The following is a 23765-nucleotide window of genomic DNA, read 5'->3' as shown; positions in this document are numbered from 1 at the left end:
GACCCTCAAATGGCCATCAGCCATTCTTAAGAAGGGTTGATTATTGAGAAAGCTTGCATAGAAGAAGACCATGGGCCCTTCCAATGAGAAGCGTGCTATTTTTTCCGGTCTGTCTTACTTCTGCACATCACAGTATCTCCAAGTAGAAGTTGAGACTTTCCCACAATTTAACAAATTCTTCACTCACTCTAGGAGAAATTGATTGTCATGAACACCAAAGGCCAATTATCCAATTGCAAACTTTGATAGTCAACTATTTGGTATGTTCCACTGGTAAGTCAAAGTACATCACAAATACAGTACAATAATCTCATGAAAATTCCGTCAAAATACCGTATGTCATGCAGCAGTACAACAAAATTGCTCCACTTGAAGCTCAAAATTGTCAGTCAGTACACAACAACATGCATCTTCTTTCGAGTTTACAGCAGATCGTGCCCCGGTGGATTCACATGTATAACCAACCTCTAGTCCTATTCGACCATATATGGGGTTCACTTGTTTATAATGTCTCCAAAAAAGAATGGCCTCACTGCAAAAAAGGTAGTTGTACCCTGTCAATGAGAAAGAATTAAAGGCCGAAGAACCAGTAACCCAGCACTGCTAAGTTTGTTGTGTGTCTGGTGAAAAGCAAGGTAGACTTCTTATTGCTGTAAAATTAAAATTAAAGACTGCAGCCATTTGCTTGCACGTGAGGGCAATCCATTCCTCTGCTGCAGTTACAGGAAGACTGTCAGGGCCATCTTTACCAAGGTCTTCCATTGTTGGCCGAAGTTTATCGTGTAGTCTGCTCAACTCCAGTGACGCTGCTGTCTCTGCCTCCTGCTCAGCACAAACTCAAAAAATTAACGACTTCTTACTAGTAGGCTTCTCATGCACTGAGATCCACCATAAAGCTAAAGTCAGTTGGCATTGAAACTGCCCCATTCCACCCATGCATCATCCCAAAGATGAGAGCAACCAAAATGTGGGGACAAAGCCACCTCATTTGAAACACATTCACTATTAATAAGGGTGAGCCACTTATTAATCCCAACGTACACAGCTATTAATCCCAACGTACACAGCTATGAAGCTTCTCAAGCAGGAAGCAGCAGCAATAGCAGGAAAGCAATATACCATGGGCTCACACTTCATTACAGACTGGTCAAGCCTTCCACTTGATAAGCAATCAGCCATTAATGTTATTTACTTCAGGCAACCTTTGTAAGCGGGTCTTGTTGACCAGTTTAGACAGACCTTAGTTCTCAACCACATTTATTCAATGGGAAAGCAACTACTAATATTATTAAGACAGGCAAACAGTAAAGAATGTGGAGAAGGGAGGACTTAAGTTCCCTCTTCCTCCAAGACTATTAACTACAAACCCATGCAAACAAGCCTTTACCTCAGCTGCCAAAAGCGCCTCAAGGGATCTCTCTGAAGAGACGTACTTGCTGATGCTGTGAGCTTTGACATGACTAGAAAGAACAGTATTTGAGTACTGGTTTGTATATAGCCTCGCCCTTTTGTGCAACAGACCTAGCTTCTCTGCTCTCACACGCTTCAGTGATAATGCACCCTGTTTTTTCCTTTTGGCATCTCGTTCCTCAGTTCTCTCTCCCTTTGAAATCTTCTCATCAACCAAATCAATGATACCATCCAGTCTGTCCTCCTTGATAGGTTTGTCGCCATGCCGTATTGCCACTTCTTGTTGCACAATTAACTCTGCCATGGCATTGTCACTTGTTTCATTATCTTTCACATCCACAGTTGTCACTTCCAACTTGATAGCATGCATAAGCAAAAGTGACTCTGCGTTATCTTCAACTCCAGACTGAGGTGGTGTACTACCCGCTGTCTTCTTGGGTTCCCCACGTCCTTGAGCTTTCTTAAAGAAGCTGGAAAGAGGTTCGTCATCTTCTGAGTCATACAAAGGTACATTCTCCACAGAGAATCTGTAAGTTACAGATAATGCATTTTCTTAGCCAAACTAACTAACCATGGATATTAATGAAGCACAAGCCATCGTAGCCCTCACGTTTGCCTTAACCCTTCTAGATACTCTGGTTTTCCTTTCCAGAGGTTGGAGGCTAGAAAAGTAAAGGGAATCTTATTGCATGATAGTGGATTCTTACCTGTCATCATTATCATCCCAAACATATGTATCTTCCTGCAAACCACAATTGCCTTAGGTCATGATCAACAAACAAAAAAAGCAGATGTTGGTTGTAATCTACTCATTTCAAAGTCCAATTGGGCACATAGACAGAAAATGTGTGTCAGTGCAGTGTAAACATCCTAAGGAATCTTAATAAACGTGTTACAGAAATAAACCAGCCTCGAAAACTTTCAGCTTGTTATTGCATGTCATCCCACATACAGATAGATTGCACCATTTGAATGAAGCAACAAACAACAATGCTTGGCAAAACAAGGTGCATTGTAGTGCATAGTGTTGAGTGTAAAGGCCCTTCACCTCATGTATAAACTCACACAGGGTGTGAATGTGAACACACCCTTATAGTACCCTAAAGCATATAAAATACATTTTTTCCTCTCTCTCTCTCTCTCTCTCTCTCTCTCTCTCTCTCTCTCTCTCTCTCTCTCTCTCTCTCAGACCTGCAGCACTCCACACCTGCACCTCCCTCCTTGGCGCACCAACAATCTGGTATTAGAGCCATGTTCCACGCACTTCCATGCACACAGCAGCCAGTGAAATCAAAAGGCTGCACGTGCAGGTTGCTTGCGGGTCGAAGGTAGCCTGAGTTTTCTCACGCAAGTCAAGGCAAAACCCAACTCATGCGTAAAATTACAGCCCGCGTTTTGCTCTTCCACAACAGCAAAATCTACGTCAAAAATTGCAGATTTGGTGCACATAACCTTCCAAAATTTTGGGGCTTTTCGTGTATCAGTGAAATTTCACTCAGCTGAGTAAATTTCATTGACATTGGTGCACGCTCGAACCTGAGAAATTTGGAGCTTTTGCAAAATTTGTTGAAATTTTGCAAAATTGGCCCGTAATTTGATCTTGGGATCATGTATTAATGCAATTGGGGCAGATTCGTCAATGAAATTTTGGGGGTTTTGCTGAAATTGTGGATTTCGGCAAAGTTCATGCAAGGAATTTGGGGCTTCTGCTGTGTGGATTTTGGCAAAATTGATGTGTGTAGTACACTTTGGGGGTATTATTGAAGAAAATTTTGTGTTGTAAGCTGTGAATTTACCTCCTATTTGTGAGAATTTGGAGAAATTGCAGAGATTCTTTGGTCTTTCATGTATCAGAAATTGATACAAACTCTTATGTATGCACTACATGTGTTGAGTAACTCTCATAGAGTAAATATATGGTTGAATATTCATGTTGCAACTGTTCTAGAGATCATTAGCAGATCTAAGATTGTTGCAAATGTATTTTTGGTGATATTGGTGAAGTGGGAGTCGCTCGAAAGTGATGTATGCGTGTTATGTATGCTGAAATTTCAGCTTCTCTGCTGAAAATCATCACTTTTACTGTTGTAAATGTGTTTGGGGCATACTGGTGGTGATCCTTGCTCTTTATCTTGCTCGGAAATTAGACTAATTGGGCTGAATATTCAGCTGATTATTTACTGTCAAAATTGCAGCATTTGTATCTTTTGTGCGTTGCTAAAATATGGCTACTAATGCTTCCAGTAGCAGTGACACTAAACCCCTCCTTGAAATCAAGAGGTTTGATGGCACTCGCTTTAATTTATGGAAGGACAATTTATGGAAGGACAGAATGGAAGGCATTTTGTTCCTCAAGGACTACGATGATGCGCTCTTGGAAACTAAGCCTGCAACCATGTCAGAAGATGAGGATTGGGCTAGACTCATCAAGAAGGCCATTGCATACATTAAAATGCATGTCTAATGATGTACTTACAGACATTAAGCGTCTTGATACGACTTATGCTATATGGAATAAGCTAAAGGACACTTGTGAAAATACAACCCCTGTAAGTCAAGTGCACCTTATCATTAAACTTGTGAACATAGAGTTGGATGAGTCCAAGCCAACATATAAGCATTTGAGCGCTTTCACAAGTATTTTGAGTCAATTGCAAGATTCACGTCACGTATGTCAGTCTTTGATGATAAATTGAAGGCTTTTTTTTTCTTTGATGACTTTATCCGATAGCTGGGAATCTTTGGTTGTTTCACTTAGAAACAACCCTGCTTTAACCTTTGATGGTGTTAAGGTTCTATCAAGAATGAAGAAATCAAGAGGGAGTCTAGTGGTGAAAGCAGTGGCTCAGCTTATCAAGTTAGAGGCAGATCCGAAAAGAGGGGGAATGCAGCAAGTAAAGGCAAAAGCAGAAGTAGAAGCAAGGACAAACAACAGGATGTTACTTACTATCAATGTGGGCGTAAAGGGCACAAAAAGCCCAATTGTCGATACTACAAGAAAGAGAAGGAAAGAAAGAAACACCAAGGAAAGAAAACAAAGGATGACAAGAAAGATGATGACAGTTCTTCCTCAAAAGAAGTTGCAAAAGCAAATGTTGCATCTAGTGTGATCATTGAAGAGCTTCCTGACACTGAAGAAGTGCCTGTGGCAGCCTCATGCATTAGAGATGTTATGGCAACAGCATATGCGTGATATGCATATCACCAAAAGGGAAGTGATTGATGCTTTACTTTCATCTCATGATGGTTGATGGGTGGTCCCAATCTTGGATGGTGGACAGCGTTGCCTCTTTTCACGTGATTCCCTCTTTGAAGTCGTTTTCTTCCTACAATGCAGGTTGCCTAGACAAGGTTTATTTGGGTAACAACTATTCATGTGAGAAAGAGGGTGTGGCACCATTCACTTGGCTCTTGAAAATGGCCAAGAGCTGGTTTTGCAGGACGTGAGATATTTCCCTCGCATTAAAAAAAGTTTGCTATCTGTGGGGCAGCTAGATGCTAAAGGTTATTTCACTACTTTTGGTGGTGGGTCTTGGAAAGTACACAAGGGTTCTATGCCGATTATAAAAGGCAGCAAGAAGGGGACTTTATATTGTTTGTATTGCAAAGCACTACCTGGCAAGTTTTTGGTTGTAGCTGAAGCCCATTCTCAAATGGAGCTTTTGGCACAAAAGACTTGACCATATGAGCAAAAAGGTTCTTCAAGTTCTCTCCTCTTTAGGGAGATTTGATGTAAATACTAAAAGGCCCTGATCTCGACATTTGTAATGATTGTATATATGGAAAACATGTGAAGTCTCCTTATTACTCCAGTGTCGCTAAGGAGTCTAATGCTCTTGATTTTTTTTTCCCGAGAAAAAGATCCTTCTATTAGTTAATGAAACTGCCAATAGGGCTACAACCACCTCTACTATAGAGGGCTACAACAATCATAAGGGGGAGACTCTCCCAATGAAGAAACAACATATGTACAATGAGGCTAAATCAAGAGATGGGAGGAGGGAAAAGCCACACAGGTGGACTGTAGTGCCATCTGAGCACACCCTAAACCATGGTGAAGAAAGGCCCAGGGCGCCAGAGTCGAAGGATAGCCTCTCTACACTCCCGCATGCGGTCGGAGCTTCCTTGGAGTCTCTCAAACCGTCCTCTGAGAGTATGGATCAACTCTAGCCAAAGATCTCGAATTGTCTCTGTTGGTGGTACTGTAACAAGCTGCTGACGTGTCGAAACCATTCTGTTGAAACCTTAACCCTAAAATCAAAAACCCTAACCCTGATTTGCTGACATGGCAGGTTGACATGTGGCCTGCTGTACAGACACCAACGCGATTTACGAAAAGCTGGCAGCTTTTGGCATTGCTTTTTGGACCAGGAGCTTTTGAGTTTTAAAGGCTTTTCACTGTAATTTCTTTTTAGGCCAAGGGCCTTTAAATATGAGGTTAGGACTCGTTCTCTGGCATGCTTCCTGGAGAAGGTGCAGAGTCTAGAGTATCGGCTTGTACTGTGTTGATGCAATATGAAGAAATACCGAAAGGGGCGCCAAGGTTTGGGGCCAATACTCTCTATGGTGGAATTCCGCCACTCCGTGTCGCGTGTCGTCTCTCTCTATTTCAGTTCAGTTGTTATTTGAAGTGCTTAAAGTTGTTCAATCTGTTCTTTTCTATTGGCACGTGGTGCCCGTCTTGTGACAGTGGTATCAAAGCATCAGGCGTGTGCTTTTCTGAAAGCATACCAGTCCTACAAAAGAGCAGACAGAGCTATTGATGGAATTTTATTTGAGAGATGTTCGCCCTTCAATCCGGACCTATTAACGACTCCCACCCTTACTTCATCCCGCATCGGGCGCGCTCCCGTCTTCACCGCTCATGTCTTACAGGGCATAAGCCAATTAAGATCACTTGCAAGAGAAGGATCCAGATTTGTTTCAAGTCACTGTTTTTCTCAGAAGCAGTGCCATGCAGATGTTGATGTCTACAGCTACCAAGCAGCATACTCCAAGTACTTGGCAGGCTTTCAAGAAAAAAAAAAATTGCCCGAAGTTATATGGTTTCTGACATCTTCCTTCGGAGTGCAACTTCTGGCAGTGGGGTATCCTGAAATGCTTGCCATGGAAACCCTAGAAAATTATATCTTGAAATATATCGACATCTCTCAGTAGATGTCTCTTCACGAGCAGATGACCTTGGAGGTTTAGTACGATTGCTATCTTGGGACTACCATCGTCGCCAAAGCAACACTATTTGTCCAAGAGCTGACGGACCATGCCGTGCTCAGCTACGATCTCATGGAAGGAACCTAACCGTAATTTTTGGTGCAGGTTTCAAGATGGAAAGTCAGTCGACTTTTCGAGCTTGACTAATGTCGAGATTGCTTTTTAAGTTTGAGTTCTGATTGATCTTGTTTGGTGATCCTGTTTGGAATTTGTTTGAAATGGATGGTATCTATTTTGAACCTTTTTTGGTGCCGATTTGAATTGTTTGACTCTAGTTTGATACTGGTTTCAATGATTGGTGATTTTACTCCCGGGTGGAGAAGTGAGAAATACTGTTTTGGTATTGTTTGAACCTCAGAACGACGCAAGCCGATGCTTGGGGAACGTTTTGTTGTATGTTTGAAAACCTCCGAACGACGCAGGCCGATGCTTGGAGAGCGTTTGGTTGTATGCTTGTAAAATAATTGTTGTTGTGACTCCCAGCTCGGACCTGATGGTTATGCGGGAGGACTGTTAAGAAGTCTGAGCAATGGTTACTCTCAGCACCTCCAAACGACACAGGCTGCAGTCTGGGGGGCGTTTGGTTGTAAAAGGCCTCTATATCTCTCGGCCCAGACCTTTTTAGGTTATGCGGGAGGAGTGATGAGGGAGTCGATGAATATCTCCCGACCCGAACCTTGTTAGGTTATGCGGGAGGAGTATTCATCGGCGGCTTTATGTTTCTATGTCTTGTAACATGCATATGTAAGCATTTGTGTTGCATTGTGATGTGCCAATCACTGAATATTCCTAATTGGATGAGATTGCCTGGGTATGTAATTTTAGTGCATCAAGACACCTGTGGAAGATCAGTACGGTCTGGGTGTGACGGCTAAGTTTACTGCGCCGGAATATCAAGAGTTCCGATCTGGACGAAAGAAGAAGCTAACTCCTTGATCAAAACAACCGAAAGGAGAAGCTAACTCCTTGATCAAAACAGCCGAAAGGAGAAGCCAACTCCTTGATCAAAAGAGCAGAAAGGAGAAGCTAACTCCTTAATAAAAAGAGCAAACTGATTGTCCCTGGGAATGTCCCTCAGAATGACCCTCGGAAATTTTTGAGCTGACTTGAGTTGTTTTGCAGATATGCTGTAATCGCGGACGATTACTGTCTTTCAAGAAGGGGAGATGTAACAAACTGCTGACGTGTCGAAACCCTAATTCTGCTGAAACCCTAACCCTAAAATCAAAAACCCTAATTCTGCCCAAAACCCTAATTCTGCTGAAACCCTAACCCTGATTTGCTGACGTGGCGGGCTGACATGTGGCCTGTTGTACGGACACCAGCACGATTTATGAAAAGCTAGCAGCTTTTGACATTGCTTTTGGACCAAGAGCTTTTGAGTTTTGAAGGCTTTTCACTGTAATTGCTTTTTAGGCCAAGGGCCTTTAATATGAGGTTAGGGCTCATTCTCTAGCATGCTTCCTAGAGAAGGTGCAGAGTCTGGAGTACCGGCTTGTACTGTGTTGATGCAATATAAAGAAATACCGAAAGGGGCGCCAAGGTTTGGGGCCAATACTCTCTGGGGTGGCATTCCGCCACTCCGTGTCGCGTGTCGTCTCTCTCTATTTCAGTTCAGTGTTATTTGAAGTGCTTAAAGTTGTTCAGTCTGTTCTTTTCTATTGGCATGTGGTGCCCGTCTTGTGACAGGTAATGGGCGAGCCTTAAAGCACTCTCCAGGATCCCACTACACTCATGCCAGTGGATAGCTCTCCCAAGCCCACACCCTCCTCCAGTCTCTTGCTCAAACCAACTCTGCGCATCTTTGTGAATCCATCTGATCGAAGGTCTCCAGGAGCCTCCAGCCTGAGGCACTCTAGCACTAAGCCGTTGAAGCAAAAACTCCTTCTAGGGCTCCTCCCCTAGAAGCAATCCTCTGACAAAAAACTTCTCAAGAAGGACTCTGCTCTGCTGTGTTGGGTCTATGATCCCCAACCCTCCCTGAGAACAAGGTAGAGTGATGACCTGCCAGGCCACTTTGGCCCGGGCTATCCGAGTGTCGCGCCCTGACCAAAAGGAAATTCCTGATCAGCCTCTCTACCTGGTTGATGCAAGAACTCGAAAAGATCCAACAAGAAGCGATGTACCACATAGTAGCCAACAACACCTGGTTGGCCACTACAACTCTGTCTGCCAACGAAAGTCGTGCAGAGCTCCAATGTAACAACTTCCTCTTGATGGATAGAAGGAGGGGCCCAATCTGCTGCTCAAGAGACAAGTCCAAGCCAACCTAACAGTCCAAGTATCGAACTGCATTCCCTGGGGAAATCCATCTAAAACCCTCACTTGGTAGCCAATTAGGTGTAGGGGCACTACCAGCCGAGAAAGCCACTGTCTTTCTCCAGTTGATCAATGCGCGTGATGCACAACAAAAAGGTCTCAAGAGCCTGCTCACACTTGTGAAGGTTGGCCTCCTGGCCCTCCAAGTACAAAGCTGAGTTGTCTGCAAACTCAACATCCAGTAGCTCGTCTCGCCGAATAGGGAGCGCTAAGCCACGTAGACCAATCTGCTGTGACACCAAGAATTTGCTCATTGCCTCAGCATAGAACAGAAAGAGGAAGGGGGCAAGAGGGCAGCCCTGTCTGACGGAACGTGTGAGCATGAAACGATCACCTCTACCACCTGACAAAAGTTCCTGATTGTGTGCCCGTCTGTAAAGAGCTGACACACCTCTGATCGAGGCATCGGAGAAGCCCATCCTGCGTAGAGTGCCCTCCAAAAAGTCTCAGTTAACTCTATTGTAGACCTTCTCAAAATCGAGAAGAAGAATCACCAGATCCTCCACTCAATGTGGTACCAATTCTGCTTTCATCTTTCCTTTTCTTCCGCACTCGATTGCTGCTTGTAACTCTCAAGTTCATCTTCTGGTGGTCCTTTGAGTCCTGGTCCATCTCTGTCTACGTGTACAGGTTCCGCTTTTCTGCACGCGTCTGTCCTTTCGGCTTTCCTCCCTACCTGAGAGGAGAAGCAATGGCTACATGCCATCTCGAGTAAATCTTATCAGTCGGGTAATTCTTCAGGTGTCTCACCAATCTCAGGTCCCTGGAGTACTTAATCAATTTGTTCACGCATATGCCAATCTACAATTAACCTTTGTACTCCATTTTGGCAAACTTATCACTTATAAAGAATTTACAAGGGATGCTAAAAGCAGAGCCCCAAAAGCTTTTAAAACAAAAAGCAATTGTCCCACAATTAACTTAATAAAAATCTACCAACAAAAGTTAGCGTAATCTGCGGAGATCCGTACGCTCTACCACGTCAGTAAGTCAGCGCAAAAAGCGGGATTTTCGTACAGCCTGCCACGTCAACAACTGTCAGTGCATTACCAGGACGTTCGTACTGGCTGTAACGTCAGCATGCGTCTGTGTGTGTGTGTGTGTGGGTACTACCACATCATCAGTTTGTGACACACACAGATGATGCTCCTGTAGCATAAGAAGGTCAATCTCTCCTCCCACAAGGCATCGCTGAAGCTCCTGACGCACTCAGCCTCTCTGGGTTGAAACTGGGGCCTACCTAATCCCTGCACGTTCCATGAGACGATCCTCATGGGGAGCGAGAGAGAACTGATGCTGCAGCAGCAGCTAACCGTGCTATCTTCAAGGCACGCTTGGATGGGGAGTAATCCGCATCCGAGAGTCCCCGAGATAGGCGTGACTGCAAAGAGTGTCTAGCCCAAGCCCAAGTAGAGCGAGCCGTGTCCAAAGCAACCTCCTCTGTCCACGAATCCTCATGTATGTGTACATAACATGGCGGGCTCTGCTTGTCAACAAAGAAATGAACCACAATGTGTCTACATCCTGCTGAGTCTGGAGGTGTCACTGAAAACTTGACCAACGGCCACAAAGTTTGAACCAAGTCTGTAACCCCTAGGTCTCCCATGTGATGAGAGAACTCGAGGGCCTGTGCCTGCAACCACTCCAACACTGAGTCTAGAGTCTTGGTACCTGTAGACCACTCTGAGTGCCAGGCTGGCGTGGTGGCCCCTGTCGACGTCGACCACGAACATGCTGCCAGCCCTCCTCTGCTAGAGCCCCAAGCTCGGAGGGTGGCTCTGCCTACTTACACTATGACTCTGTCTGTTGCTGCTGGCCAACCCTTGAAGGCTGGGGCTAAGCCTATGGTGTAGGTTGGGTCTCCTCCGTGGACAGGCCTTCGCAAGATGGCCCATCTAACGACAAAAAAAACACTGATTCGGGAGGCCCAAGTACTCCACGCTCTGATGGAACCAACCTCCACTCACCCAAGGTGGTAGGATGACCTTTGGGAGAGTGTGGGTGTCCCAAACCAGAACGCGTACTGTGGGGATGCCGGCCGTCTTGGCAGCTACAGAGGCTGCCGTGCGAGGTGTCTCCGGGACAGTTCCAATCGCTGAACCTATCGCGGAAGATACTCCCTTCTCAGGCCGGGGAAGCATACTGAAATGGGCAGGTCTGCCTCCTTGACAAGAACGTTGGTAGCTGGGTCAACTGTTGAAAGTGTGCTTGAACTGCTCGGCTAGCCAGGGGGCTCATCCCAATGACCTTGGACGCCATCTCCGGAGTCTCAAAATCTATCTGGTAGTAGCCATGTCCAAGAAGCTGAACATCAAGAATCTTGCCCACCTCTGCGAGAAGGCGGGCTAGAAGGAGATTGCGCACTTCCCCTCTGCTGGGTCTGGTGCCGAGAATCTTGCAAATAACAAAGGTGGCCTGAAGGGGCGCCACCTCCGCCTCTAAGCTCGCTTGCTCTGTCGGTGAGAGAGTAAGTCGGATGCTGGGTTCGGCGGGGTCGGGCGAGGGGGCTGCAGTGGAGTCCCTCTGTGGCGAAGCAGAATCCTCCATCTGTGTCTGTTGCTACAGAGGTGAGCGAAAGGGAGTTGAGGGCGTCGATGAGGGCGAGGTGAAGCGATAGTGAGCCGATGCTGCTGTGAAGCAACACCGAAGGAGACACGCGGATGGAGTTTTGGGGGGGGGGGGGGGGGGATGGGGGGGTAGGCTGCGGACAGCGCAAGGAGGGAGCGTGTAAAGGGCGGGCGAGCAGGCGGCAGGCTAAGCGGGCAATTCAGGGCAGCGGGCAGCACAGGGCAACGCGCGAGGGGGGGGATGAGGCGGGCTAGCAGGGTCCAGGTGTGCACGAGGGGAAGCAAAGAGAGGCAGCGATGGCATGCGCGAGGTGTAGCAGCAACAGCGAGCGACAGTTTCTTGTTCCAAATGCTCTTGGTTTACACTATGATGTATACATTATGTCTGTTAATCCATATGGGGGAGCATGGTACTTTGTTACTTTTGTTAATGATTTCAATAGAAAGTCATGGGTGTATGTGTTAAAAAGCAAAAATGAAGTGTTGAATGCTTTCAAACGGTTTCACGCTTTTGTTACTGCACAGAAAGGGCTTAAATTGAAAGTAATTAGAATAAATAATGGGGGAGAGTATGTCTCTAGTGAGCTCAATAAATTTTGTGAGATGCACGGTATTAAGAAAGAATTGACGTCTCCTTATAACCCTGCATCAAATGGCGTGGCTAAAAGATAGAATGTCACACTTTGTGAGAGAGTCAGATGCATGTTGTCCACAGCTAATCTCCCAGACGAATTTTGAGAAGAGGCTCTTAAAACTGCAGTTCATGTATGCAATCGCTCTCCAAATCATGCTTTGAAGAATGGCATTCCTAGAGAGGTTTGGTCTGGCAAACCTGCTTCATATGACCATTTGTGTCTTTGACTGTGATGCCTTTGTGCATGCACCTCTAAACTGCAGACCAAACTTGATATTAACCCATCAAGGGCATCTTCATGGGATATGGAGATGAGGGAGCGATAGGTTATAGAATTTGAATACCTTAGAACAAGAAAATAGTACGTAGCCGAGATGTAGTGTTTGATGAGACAAAGTTGTTGAACAATGCTACACCGGGTGATCTTGATAAAAAGAAGGTCAAATTTCAGCATGAACAATCAGCCCTATTAATGTTTAAAATGAGCAACAACCCATTGTGCTACAGCCAAGAGATAATGGATAGCAAATAGATGCACAAGATGGGATAGGACAAGACAAAGAACATGCTGAAAACAGATTACAGTACCAAGGATATGTTGAAAATGACCCACCTAATGATGGTGTGCACATTCCTGAGGATGTAGGCCCATTACCTCAAAATACGGAAGATCTACACATGTAAGAAGGCAACCACGAAGGTTTTAGCCATCTTTGGATTGCATTTTGTTGACATGTGAAATTGAGCCTCTGACATATAAAGAGGCACAATCATGTGAAAACAAGAGTAAGTAGGAGCTTGCTATGCAAAACGAGATGAATTCCCTATATGAAAATGATACATGGAAGCTTGTACCTTTGCCTAAAGGTAGGCTAGAAAATCTATCCCTAACAACTGGGTTTACAAAGTGAAATGTGTTGACGTGAAGCCCAAGTAAAAAGCATGGTTGGTTGCCAAGGGTTATAAACATAAGGAAGGCGTAGACTTCCAAGAAGTCTTCTCACCGGTGGTGAATATGACTACCCTCCATGTATTGTTTGCTCTCGCTGCTCTCTTCGATTTAGAGTTGGATCAAATGGATGTAAATACTGCTTTTCTTCGAGGTGACTTGGACGAGGAGCTGTACATGGAACAACCACAAGGTTTTGTCATTCCAAGAAAAGAGCATTTGGTATGCAAACTAAAACGCAGCTTATATGGGCTCAAACAAGCTCCAAGAAAGTGGTACAAAAAAATTGGCACATTTATGCTCAACCATGGATTTAAATGCAGTCATTTTGATCACTGCTTGTACATGAAAAAGGCTGACAATGGAAGCCTTAAAGGCTGACAATGGAAGCCTTATTGCGCTAGCCTTATATGTGGATGATATGCTCATTCCACGCAAGCATAAGAGTATTGTAAATGCTCTTAAAAGGCAGTTCAGTTCAGCCTTCTCTGTGAAGGATTTGGGGGCAACTAAACACATTTTGGGCATGCAGATTAGAAGAGATAGAGAGAAGCACTTGTTATTTCTCTCTCCATTGGCAAACTTCAAAGTACTTGAAAGGTTTAATATGGCTCACGCTAGTACGAGATTAAAGAAAATTGTGGCACTGAGTATGAAACGGGCCGTAGACTCACTAGAGGGTAGCTTCCACCCGATCTTTGCACTGTTAAACCTTGACACAGAGGAACTTCACGAATAAGCGTGTGACTGGAAATTACACTTCAAACAAAACACAGCCTAGGAGCTAGAGTGCTTCCAAGCAAACAGTGACGGCCAAAGGTTGGTGCTCCTCTCAGTATTTCTTTATTCAATGCAAACTTTGGAGAAAACCTGTACATTCCTACGAGCTGTCCCACTTTTATCGGGCTGAAAATGACATACTGTAGCCCAATTTTGGTAGTATAACCGCAATAGGGGGCTTCACAAACAAAATCCCCACGCAGAAGGTGACTTTCCCGGCGCATTTGAGCACTTTCCCAAACCTGGCGAGAAATTGCAACACGCTCAATTCTCTGTTTTCTGCCCCGAAAATGCACCAGAACACCTGTACAATGATCCCCTAGCCTCCCCGAAGCTCCTAGGGATATTAGGGATCAAAAAGGGTCAAAACCCTAGACCTGCAAAAATACACAGCAGGCTGTAATTTACTGTTTCGGGCTCCATTTCGCACACCGGTCGCGTCTGTAGCAAGCCCTCGAGCTCTCACACCTGTAGGGCTACTTGCCCTTTGAATCGGACGAGATTTCTCACATGAAATCTCTCCGAGTTCACCTATACCTGCAGGGGATTAGCAATTAGCTAACCCAACCTAGGACCGGTGCAAGAGGCTTTTGCCTGGGCAATTGCGTATGAACCGACAGTGATGTACATATAGATGAAAAGCCCTTGCGTTGGGCATCACCGTTTTGTATTCAAAAGGGGAGAGAGGTGCACGAGAGCGGAATCATCGTGCTACATAAGACAAGGGAGAAGGCAAGCTTTCCATTAAAGCTGTGAAACCTGCACCCACTACTCACACACACTGTAGGCACTTAATGAAGAAGAAGCAGTCCTTATCTCTCAATTTTGGGCGTCCCCAGATGATGTGGCTTACAGGAGAGCTCTATTCCGCCATGTGTCCAGTTTGCCTCTTTTGAGTTAATTGCCTAGTACCCATCATATTATAAGTGTCGCGTGGGGCCTAAGTTTACTTTGAGTTGAGCCTAGCCACCCATTTACTGCTCAGATTTCACTACTGACTCGCTCGACCAACTCGTGGCGACCTGGCCTTCACTGTTGCGGGTGAAACTCTCAGCTATCGACCGTTTCACACTGGCCATACAATGTTCGGTCATTTGTGACTTCAAAAAGAGGGTCCCAAAAATCAAATAGAAATCAAGGAAAAGAAACAGACAACTAAGGGTTAGTGGTTGTTACAGCCTCATGACATACCCCCCTCTTGAAATCACAAACGTCCTCAATTGCATACCAAATATACATGCCATAGGTGATTTAGTGTGATCAGCACCCTTTTATCATCACATGTATCTGCAGGAAAGGTCGTGAAATATAGATACAAATGACTTAATGAAACCTTCATACTTTGTCATTTCCATCTACCATAGAAGTGAGCATTGTACTTTTAACACTTGTAGAGCGATGTACCCATCTATTGCACTGAATCCGTATATATATATGATGTGCCAGCTCCATCATTACCCCTCCTTTGAACACCTTGAGTTGGGGCATACGTAGGTTGTAACCCAAAGGATTCTAGGTAAAGCTGCAATACAGTCGGTGACTCTAGTAGTTCATTCTCTTCCATCCACTTTGCATCCATAGGTGGATAGTTCTTAAACTTCACCAAATAATGTCGTGCAACTTTTCTCTTAACTTTTCTTTCCTTGTGTGCCAAAATCTACTCAGGTATCAAGATCTCATCAAGTTCCTCAACTTCTGGTTGATCTTCATCTGGCATATCTTCTGGCACATCTCCCACAAAGGGTCTTAGAAGACCTACGCGAAACGCATTATGAATCTTCCAAGTGTCCGCAATTTCAGTTTATAAGCAGCATCGTTGATCTTGTCAAGTACTCGAAAAGGCCCATAGTAACGCATGTTGAGCTTAGGAAACAACCGTTTCTTGCCCTTCATCTTCTTTAACCTTGCCTTTTCAAACCACAAAAGAACCCAATCACCAGGTGAAAGCAATAATTCACGACGGTGACAATTAGCAGCCCTAATCTGCTTTGCTCGAGTCTTCTCCAAGGCAAACTTGGTTTTCTTATACATTTCATCCATGTTCTCAATATATCGATCTGCTTCACAAATCTTGCCCTTCGTGTGCAAAATGGGAGGAACCTTTTGCCACCCTCAACAATTTCAAAAGGTGCCTTGCCTGTTGACGAATGCACCGTATAGTTGTATGCATACTCAAGCATGGGTAGATATTGTTCCCACTTGCCCTTATTATCTGACACATAGCATTTCAGCAGATCTAAGACAGTAGAATTAGCCTCTTCTGACTGTCCATCAGTTTGTGGATGAAATGAGGAAGCAAACTTGAGCGTAGTGCCCATGTTTTCAAACAAGCCTCTCCAAAACAAGCTCGCACAAAGGCATCCACATCTCTCCTCAAAGTAGGCCAATAAAAGAATGTCTCGACCGCTTTCACTGTCGCATCTATGTTGGGTTCAAGCCCTTTTCCGGTACCCGTGGGAAACGCCACTTACAGGCATGCAAGTAAGATTCAGTTAAGGTAAGTTTTGCATGGCAAGTCTGCCTTATATATGTAAAAGGCTTTAAAATCAATAAAAAAGCGTGTCTTGTTGCTCTTGCCGTGTCGTCTCTCTCTCTCTGACTCGTTGAATCTTGCTTCTGCACCTCTCTCTCGTCATGGCTTGCTGTAGGTGGTATCCTCCATAGACGTGCCCCAACAACTCGTATCAAAGCCTTAGGGCGTTCCTAGGCGGGCAGAGGCCATAGGCACAGACGGCACATCTCAAAACGCAGGCATAATAAAGGCGCTTGGCAATTGTGGTAGTTGCATCTCGACATGCTGTCTGCAGGCAAAGGCAGCATCTCAACACGCTCAAGGGGCTGCGGGCAGGGCTGCATCTCACTTGCTTCTCAAAACGCCATCAAGGAGGTGCTTTTTGAAAAGCTGCCCAGTTGTAGCAGTTGACCTCCCTCTCAAAACGCTGTCTTCAGCAGTGTGTCTTCAACAATGTGATTTCGAGAGCATCTCAAAATGCTTTGTGAGTGGCCTTTATAGGCAGTTTTGTATTAGGCTTCTCAAAACGCCCTCAAAACTGCCATTGGCAGTTGCCACCACCTCGACCGCACCTCAAAAGGCATTGAAGGATCATGGGCAGTTTTTTGAGCATATCAAAATGCTGCTGCCTGCAGTTAGTAGGTGAGCAATCGGTGCTCCATATCAAAACGTCTGTAAGCAACTACATCAATAGAGTGGTGTCCGGGTTTGATGATGGAGATAAGCCTTGCAAAGGCACATGCTTGGTTTTGGTTGCTCCGAATTATGTGGACCCGCATGTATCAATTCTTCATCAACTCTACAAAGCTTCAAGTTTTGTGTTTCAATTCGGATACATATGCCATATATGTCAATTTTGTGGCTTTTCTTGTCAATCGGACATAGCTCACTGTGAAGCACCGGCTATCATACATGAATATTCGCTTCAACAATGTGGTATACAGCTTCACATGGTATACGACTTTAAATTCAAAGCTCATGGAGACAGAAAGTAAGTGAAGATTCATGCAACGATTTGATTCGAGTACTCGATACATCAAAAAGAAATTCAAAAGTTTGTTACCCTGTTCTATGTCATATTTTCTTAGTTGTCAGTCAATCTTATCAACTATCAGCTATATTTTGTCAAAAGCTTTGTTTTTAGCCTATCAAATTATCAATCACAACCATGTCAAAATTTGTACAGGGTATAGACACTACCATCCATAAATGGTAAGACCTCCCAATTTTTTGTCAGTTCTCAGCGTGTTTTTACCACTTCTCATGAGGTTATAAGGAACACCTTAAACCCAAGGTTTGGCAGTGAACCAAAAACTGCATTTATTGTTGGTAGCTAATTTTTGACCTACACCCTATTTGTTTAAGGGGGGGTTCTACTATCATAGCACCAAGTTATGGATACACCAGAAATCCTTGGTTGTGCGAGAACCTAAAACTCACGGTTGTCGAGTATACCAAAAACTCGAGGTATCATGAGAGTGGCCTGTCTAGTTCGGGCTTGAGGGGGGGATTGTTGGGTTCAAGCCCTTTTCGGTACCCGTGGGAAACGCCTCTTACAGGCATGCAGGTAAGATTCAGTTAAGGTAAGTTTTGCATGGCAAGTTTGCCTTATATATGTAAAAGGCTTTAATCAATAAAAAAGCGTGTCTTGTTGCTCTTGCAGTGTCGTCTCTCTCTCTCTCACTCGTTGAATCTTGCTTCTGCACCTTCTCTCTCGCCATGGCTTGCTGTACGTGGTATCCTCCATAGACGTGCCCCAACAATCTATACCACGATGCCCTGCATCCGGTGGGATATGGCTTTCTACCATAACCTTTTGTTGCAATGGCCTGGTGACATAGCTGAAATTTGTGGCTTTCTTCATAATGCATCAGCCACAACATTCTTCTTGCCTTCCACATGCACAATCTGAAAGTGGAACATAGAAAGAATGTTTGCCCATCGCATATGCTTTTCAGACAACTTTGACTTTGTCAACAAGTATCGCAAGGTTTAATGGTCCGTCTGGACAACAAAATCAGCACCTAGCAGGTAATGTTTCCAACTTGAAAGAGCATGAATCATAGCCAATAACTCTTTCTCATAGATTTGCATAGTCTTCTCTGGCCCTTGCAAGATTCTACTTTCATAAGCTACTACCTGACCATCTTGCATTAACACTGCCCCAATACTATTGCCACATGCATCATACTAGACCACAAATTCTTCCTCAGATTTGGTAAAACAGCTACTGGATCCGTAGTCATCTTTTCCTTCAAGGGATTAAAAGCTGAAATCTATTGTTGTGCCCACTTGAAAGTGACCTCTTTCTTTTGCAAAGCATGTAGGGGTGAAGCAACCTCGGCAAACTTCCTGTTAAACCTTCTGTAGTAGGAACATAATCTATGGACATCGTGCACAGTCTTCAAGTCTGGTCATGTCTTAATTGCTTCAACCTTGGCAGGATTCATTCAGACACCATCCTTTGACACTATGTGGCCAAGAAAGTGGATCTCTTCCAAGAAGAATTCACTTTTCTTAGGATTGACTAGCAACTTGTGACTGCATAGCTCTTCGAACACAATGGTCAAGTGACGTCTATGCTCCTCTTTCATTCTTCGAATAGACTATCATGTCATTAAGGAATGTGCCAACAAACTTTTGATGTGGACAGAAAATTCGATCCATCATCCTATTGAACATAGCAAGAGCTTGTAAGGCCAAATGGCATGACTAGAAACTCGTAAAGACCAAATGTCGTCCTAATGCACATCCTCTGGCCTAATACAAATCTGATAGTACCCACTTTTAAGATCTATCCTGCTGAAAATTGCCGCACCCTCTAGTCGGTCAAGAATATCATCAATCCTTGAAATAAGAAACATGTTCTTGATGGTATTCTTATTCAACGCACAATAGTCAATACACATGCGCCAAGAGCCATCCTTCTTCTGCACAAAAAGCATTGGGGAGCAAAAGGGTGAAGAACTAGGTTGAATCGTCCCTTTTTCTAACAGCTCCAAACTCTTTTTGTTGGGCCGCGCTAACCTTGTACGGAGGCCTGTTTGGTCGGCTACAACCTGGCACCAAATCTATCACATGATCCTCATGCCTCTCCGGTGACAACCGGGACGGTAAAGAATCAAAAAAACAGTCACTTAACTCTCGCAAAAATGATGACCTTTCTTTATCTAACACAGATAAATTTCATTTGACAATTATCTGAAACATCACATGCAATAATCAAGTGCGTAGAAAGATGATTCTTCATTACAAAAGTGATAGTCGAAGGAAGATACAATAGGGACACACTCCCCTTTAAGCTTTACATTAAGGATGTGAGTTTTGCCCCTATGCTGAAGGGTGATCTCATCCATGAAATTCCCAACAGCGCATTGCACCCAGTGGCATAATATAAAATTCCTTTGTGTCCACATATGACTCAATATGCAAACGCAGCTTTCCAATCATAGGAGTAACACACTTTGAGTAGCCAAGACATGCCAACCCTGCCTCTGCTCTGTATCCCATCTCTTCAACTTTGATGCCCAACTTGATGGCCAACTCTATGAGATAAAGCTTGCTTTAGCACCTGGATCAAAGAAGAAAAGTGTTGTTTGATCATTGACTTTACCCCACGCTCTGCATAACTCACTAGCAGCTGAGTTTGGCCTATCGCCCACCATATCTGCGGCCGTGGGTTTGGGCTTCTTCCCTTTCTTGTCCTCTTTGTCCTCTGAGGCAACTGACCTCCTCCTCTGGGGACAATCTACAGTAAATGACCAGGCTACTCGCATCATAGTTAAAGGCTTCCTTTTCTTTTTCTTAGTTTGTCCTTCAGACATCTTGGCTGAGTCCTTGCCTTTGTTTGTCTTTTTTGACCCCTGTGTCGCTTTAGGAGCCGCTTTTGCCAAGGGCTTCTTTGCCGAATTTTTCTTTGCCTGGCCCCTTTTCACGTTGCCCTGGAACCCACTGTCTTCTCCCTTCAACAAGGCATGACCAATGTTGGCTACTTCCATAAGTTGAGTAAGGGTGACCACTCTGTTCTTTGTACAGTGGTTTCTAAGCCCTTTAGGCAACACACAACGATACTTCTCAATCTACTCTGTCAGTGGCACAAACCTGTAGGAAGTTACTGAGAGCAACGCTTTACAAAACCTCCGAATGTACTCCTCTAGCAAGTAGCCGTAGTGAGTTGGTGCCAATCTGTCATGACATCGGCTTCAACTTCATTTGACAACCACGCACATGCAAACGTTTGCTTGAAGTAATACCCGTGTGGCGGGTGTCTATCCTTGCATCAATAGTGTCGTCCACCATGTACGCGCATCACCTTTCAAGAAAGTGGCAACTTTCCTGACCGAGACTTTTGTAAAATTCCCCCTTGCATAGACACTATAAGACTATTGGAGGAAAGTAAGAGCTTTTGTCTTGTCCTCGAACCCGCCGAAAGTATCAAACTTCACAGGTGCACCACCTTCTTTGTATGGTTTTGGCTTTTCCAATGCTCCCAAATTATCATAGGAAAGTGTATGCAACATGGGCACTGTAATAGGGATCATTGGCGCCCCTTGGCCATTAATATTCTGAGTCACTGGTGCATATTTGCCTGCTGGTTGGGAAAACCAACCGTGCCAAAATTGCCTTGCAGCACCCCAAACTAGCCTTGATCGCATTGAAACCCTTGCTGCATGCCAATATTACCATACATGGGGTTTGGCATCATGCCTTGCATAGCCCCAAAGACTGTTCCTGGCATATATTGCTGGTTTCTAGGCACATAACCAGCCATGCTCTAAAACACAGATCCACCCCCGAAATACCTAGTATGTACCATGGGTGGTGAAAGGACTTGTTGCATAGCCTAGAAATTGGTTTCCTGTCCATTTAATGCAACATTAGGACTCTGAAAGGTGGCTGACTGAACTGGTAAAGCCTGTGGAATAGGCATCCAAACCACCTGTTCATGGACAGAATGAATTTGTCTTCGAGCCCCAACTGACTCCGCAACATGCAAGTGCTCCCTGCCCTGCTGAGATGCATAAGGGACCTGGGCTTGAGCCTCAATGGGCTCTCCTGCATGAGAAAGTTGTATTGTCTGCTCTGCTGCGGGTGGCGCTTGCAAAAATTCCATAAACCAAGGATTCTGCACCAACCGAGAAAACACATTCACAACAGCAACCAACTATGTCCTAAACGCATCCTCGTCTAGTTGCCCAGTCATAAATCCTTGACCTTGTGGAGCATACAGACAAGGGTGGCCGTGAACCCTCAACCTCGAACACTAGAGAAGAAATAGCATGTCTATCATGTGAAGAGGAGCCCTCTTCCCTAGTGTCATTCATTCTATCAGCCATAGTGTAATTCCAAGTTCTTGTGCTCTGTGCCCTCGCTGAAAAACCAACCAAGGCTCACGTCTTAAGGAACAAGTGATTCTGTCCCGGCAACGAAACCATGAAACCAGTCCGTAGACTCACTAGAGGGCGGTAGACTTTAGCTTTCACCCAATATTTACACTGTTAAACCTTATGACACAGAGGAACTTCACGAATAAGCATGTGATTGGAAATTACACTTCAACTTTACTGCTCAGATTTCAATGCTGAAAAGCCTGACCAACTCGTGGCGACTTGGCCTACTGTTGCGGGTGAAACTCTCACACATCGGCCGATCACACTTTCCATACAATGTCCGACCATTTGTGACTTCAAAAGGAGGGTCCCAAAAATCAAATAAAAATCAAGGAAAAAAACCCGACAACTAAGGTTAGTGGTTGTCACAGCCTTGTGACAGAGTTCTACAAAGGCTAAATATATATTTTAGCCACAAAGGCCTCCAAAGAAGATGTTTGGCTTGACCATCTATTTAGAGATTTTGGTCTCGTTGCACGTGCTCCATTGCTTGGTTGTGATAGCCAGAGTGCAGTATGCCTAGCTAAGAATGCCATGTCCCATGCTCGTACCAAACACATAGATGTTCAGTACCATTTTATACAGCTTGGATGATGGTCTTGTCACACTGTCTAAGATCAAAACCCAAGATAACCCTGCAGATGTTCTCACTAAGAGTCTTGCAAAGGCTCAGCATGAGCATTGCATACGGTTAGTGGGAGTTGGTTAGCTTAAAGGTACCTCTTTGGGCCTTTAAGTGGGAGGTTGTTGGGTGTAAAGGGCCAAGGCCCTTTACCTCATGTATAAACTCACACAGGCACTCCAAAAGGGAGCCTCTACTTGACCGGCTCCTTGTCAGTAAATTTTGCAGGAATTGTAGCTTTTTGAGATAAGTGTGGATTGGGGACAACCTTGACAGTGCTTCTTCACTGCGTTTTGAAATTCTCTTGGTGGGCTCGCAGCATTTTAAGCCTCCATCCAGTAAGTTTTGAAACACTGTTCAACAAAGGGGTAGCTTTGAGCCCAGTGTTTTGAAACGCTTGGCACTGGAAGGGGTCCAGGGGCAGCAGAACCTGTGCTCTTTTGAGACAACGGCAAAGAAGAGGTGCTCCTACTGTGTCTTGAAACATGGGAGCATTTGCCCGGCTTTATCTCCCGGTGGCGACATGTGTCTCTCAGCCCATTTCGAAAGCGTTTAAAGCACTATTTGCATAGCAAAGCATTCCGGCCTGGCGTCTTGACATGGCATCCCGGCATGCATTGGATCTGATAAGTGCGTTTTGATATGCTGCAATGGCATTTGGCCTTAGACAGTTCTTCCCCTTTAGTGTTTGTTCCCGTGGTGGCCTCCGTCATCGGTTTGATTCAAATCTCAACTATGGAAAGTACATCAACTAGTACCTAGTTGGCTGCCTTGGTACTTACGAAGTTGCCAGAGGAGTACAAGATGGTGGGCAAGGTATTACGATTGCAAATCGCGACGGAGAAGACGGATCTCGAGGAGAGGAGCAAGCTATCCTAGTCTCCCAAGGCAAGGTTCGAGTCTCACACCAGGACAAAGGCAAAGGCAAGCTTGACGAGGACCACAGAGGTAGTGCGTCCAAGAAATCAGCATGGCACACGTGGCGGTTGCCACAGTGGCCTCTCTATCCACGATTTCTAGCCCGGTGGTGTATCCTGCAACATGCTTCGGCCACAGAGAGGCATGTGAGCGGCAAAGAGGGGCAATGGAGCTCCCAATACTTGATTTGAGCCCGTGTGTCAGAGTTCAGTTCATTGGTGTTTGAACCCGTGTGTTTGAGTTCAAGGCACATTGCATCTAGCAAGGAACCAATGCGACATATATAAAACATTATGGATGTGTTGCAGACATACCATTGTTGCTGGCCAGATTATGAACAGGGTATGTTCCAAAGTTCAGTGACAGGTTGGTGGTTGCAAATCTGAGGAGTATCCAATAGAAGGATCTTGGGGTGTCCACGGTAGCTTTTTTATTGACTTGGTCTTCCTACAT

General features: G+C 44.8%; 1 protein-coding gene across 1 annotated transcript in view; it reads right to left on the bottom strand.

Moving 5' to 3' along the window:
• Window positions 1-202: 202 nt before the first annotated feature.
• ASHH1 (SET domain group 26) overlaps window positions 203-23765 on the bottom strand; it is a 48032-nt gene continuing 24469 nt past the window's right edge. Inside the window, exons 9-11 of the mRNA XM_086497430.1 lie at window positions 2118-2152; window positions 1388-1937; window positions 203-822 (exon numbers count right to left, since the gene is read on the bottom strand). Coding sequence (XP_086353556.1) covers window positions 604-822; window positions 1388-1937; window positions 2118-2152 — 804 coding nt within the window. The 3' untranslated portion in view covers window positions 203-603. The remainder of the gene's footprint in view (window positions 823-1387; window positions 1938-2117; window positions 2153-23765) is intronic.

The sequence above is a fragment of the Adiantum capillus-veneris genome, chromosome 23, assembly GCF_014529385.1.
Source record: "Adiantum capillus-veneris isolate H3 chromosome 23, ASM1452938v2, whole genome shotgun sequence".
In the NCBI taxonomy this organism is placed as follows: Eukaryota; Viridiplantae; Streptophyta; class Polypodiopsida; order Polypodiales; family Pteridaceae; genus Adiantum; species Adiantum capillus-veneris.
Note: the sequence above shows the minus strand (reverse complement) of the source record. Positions and strands in the feature narration are given on the sequence as shown.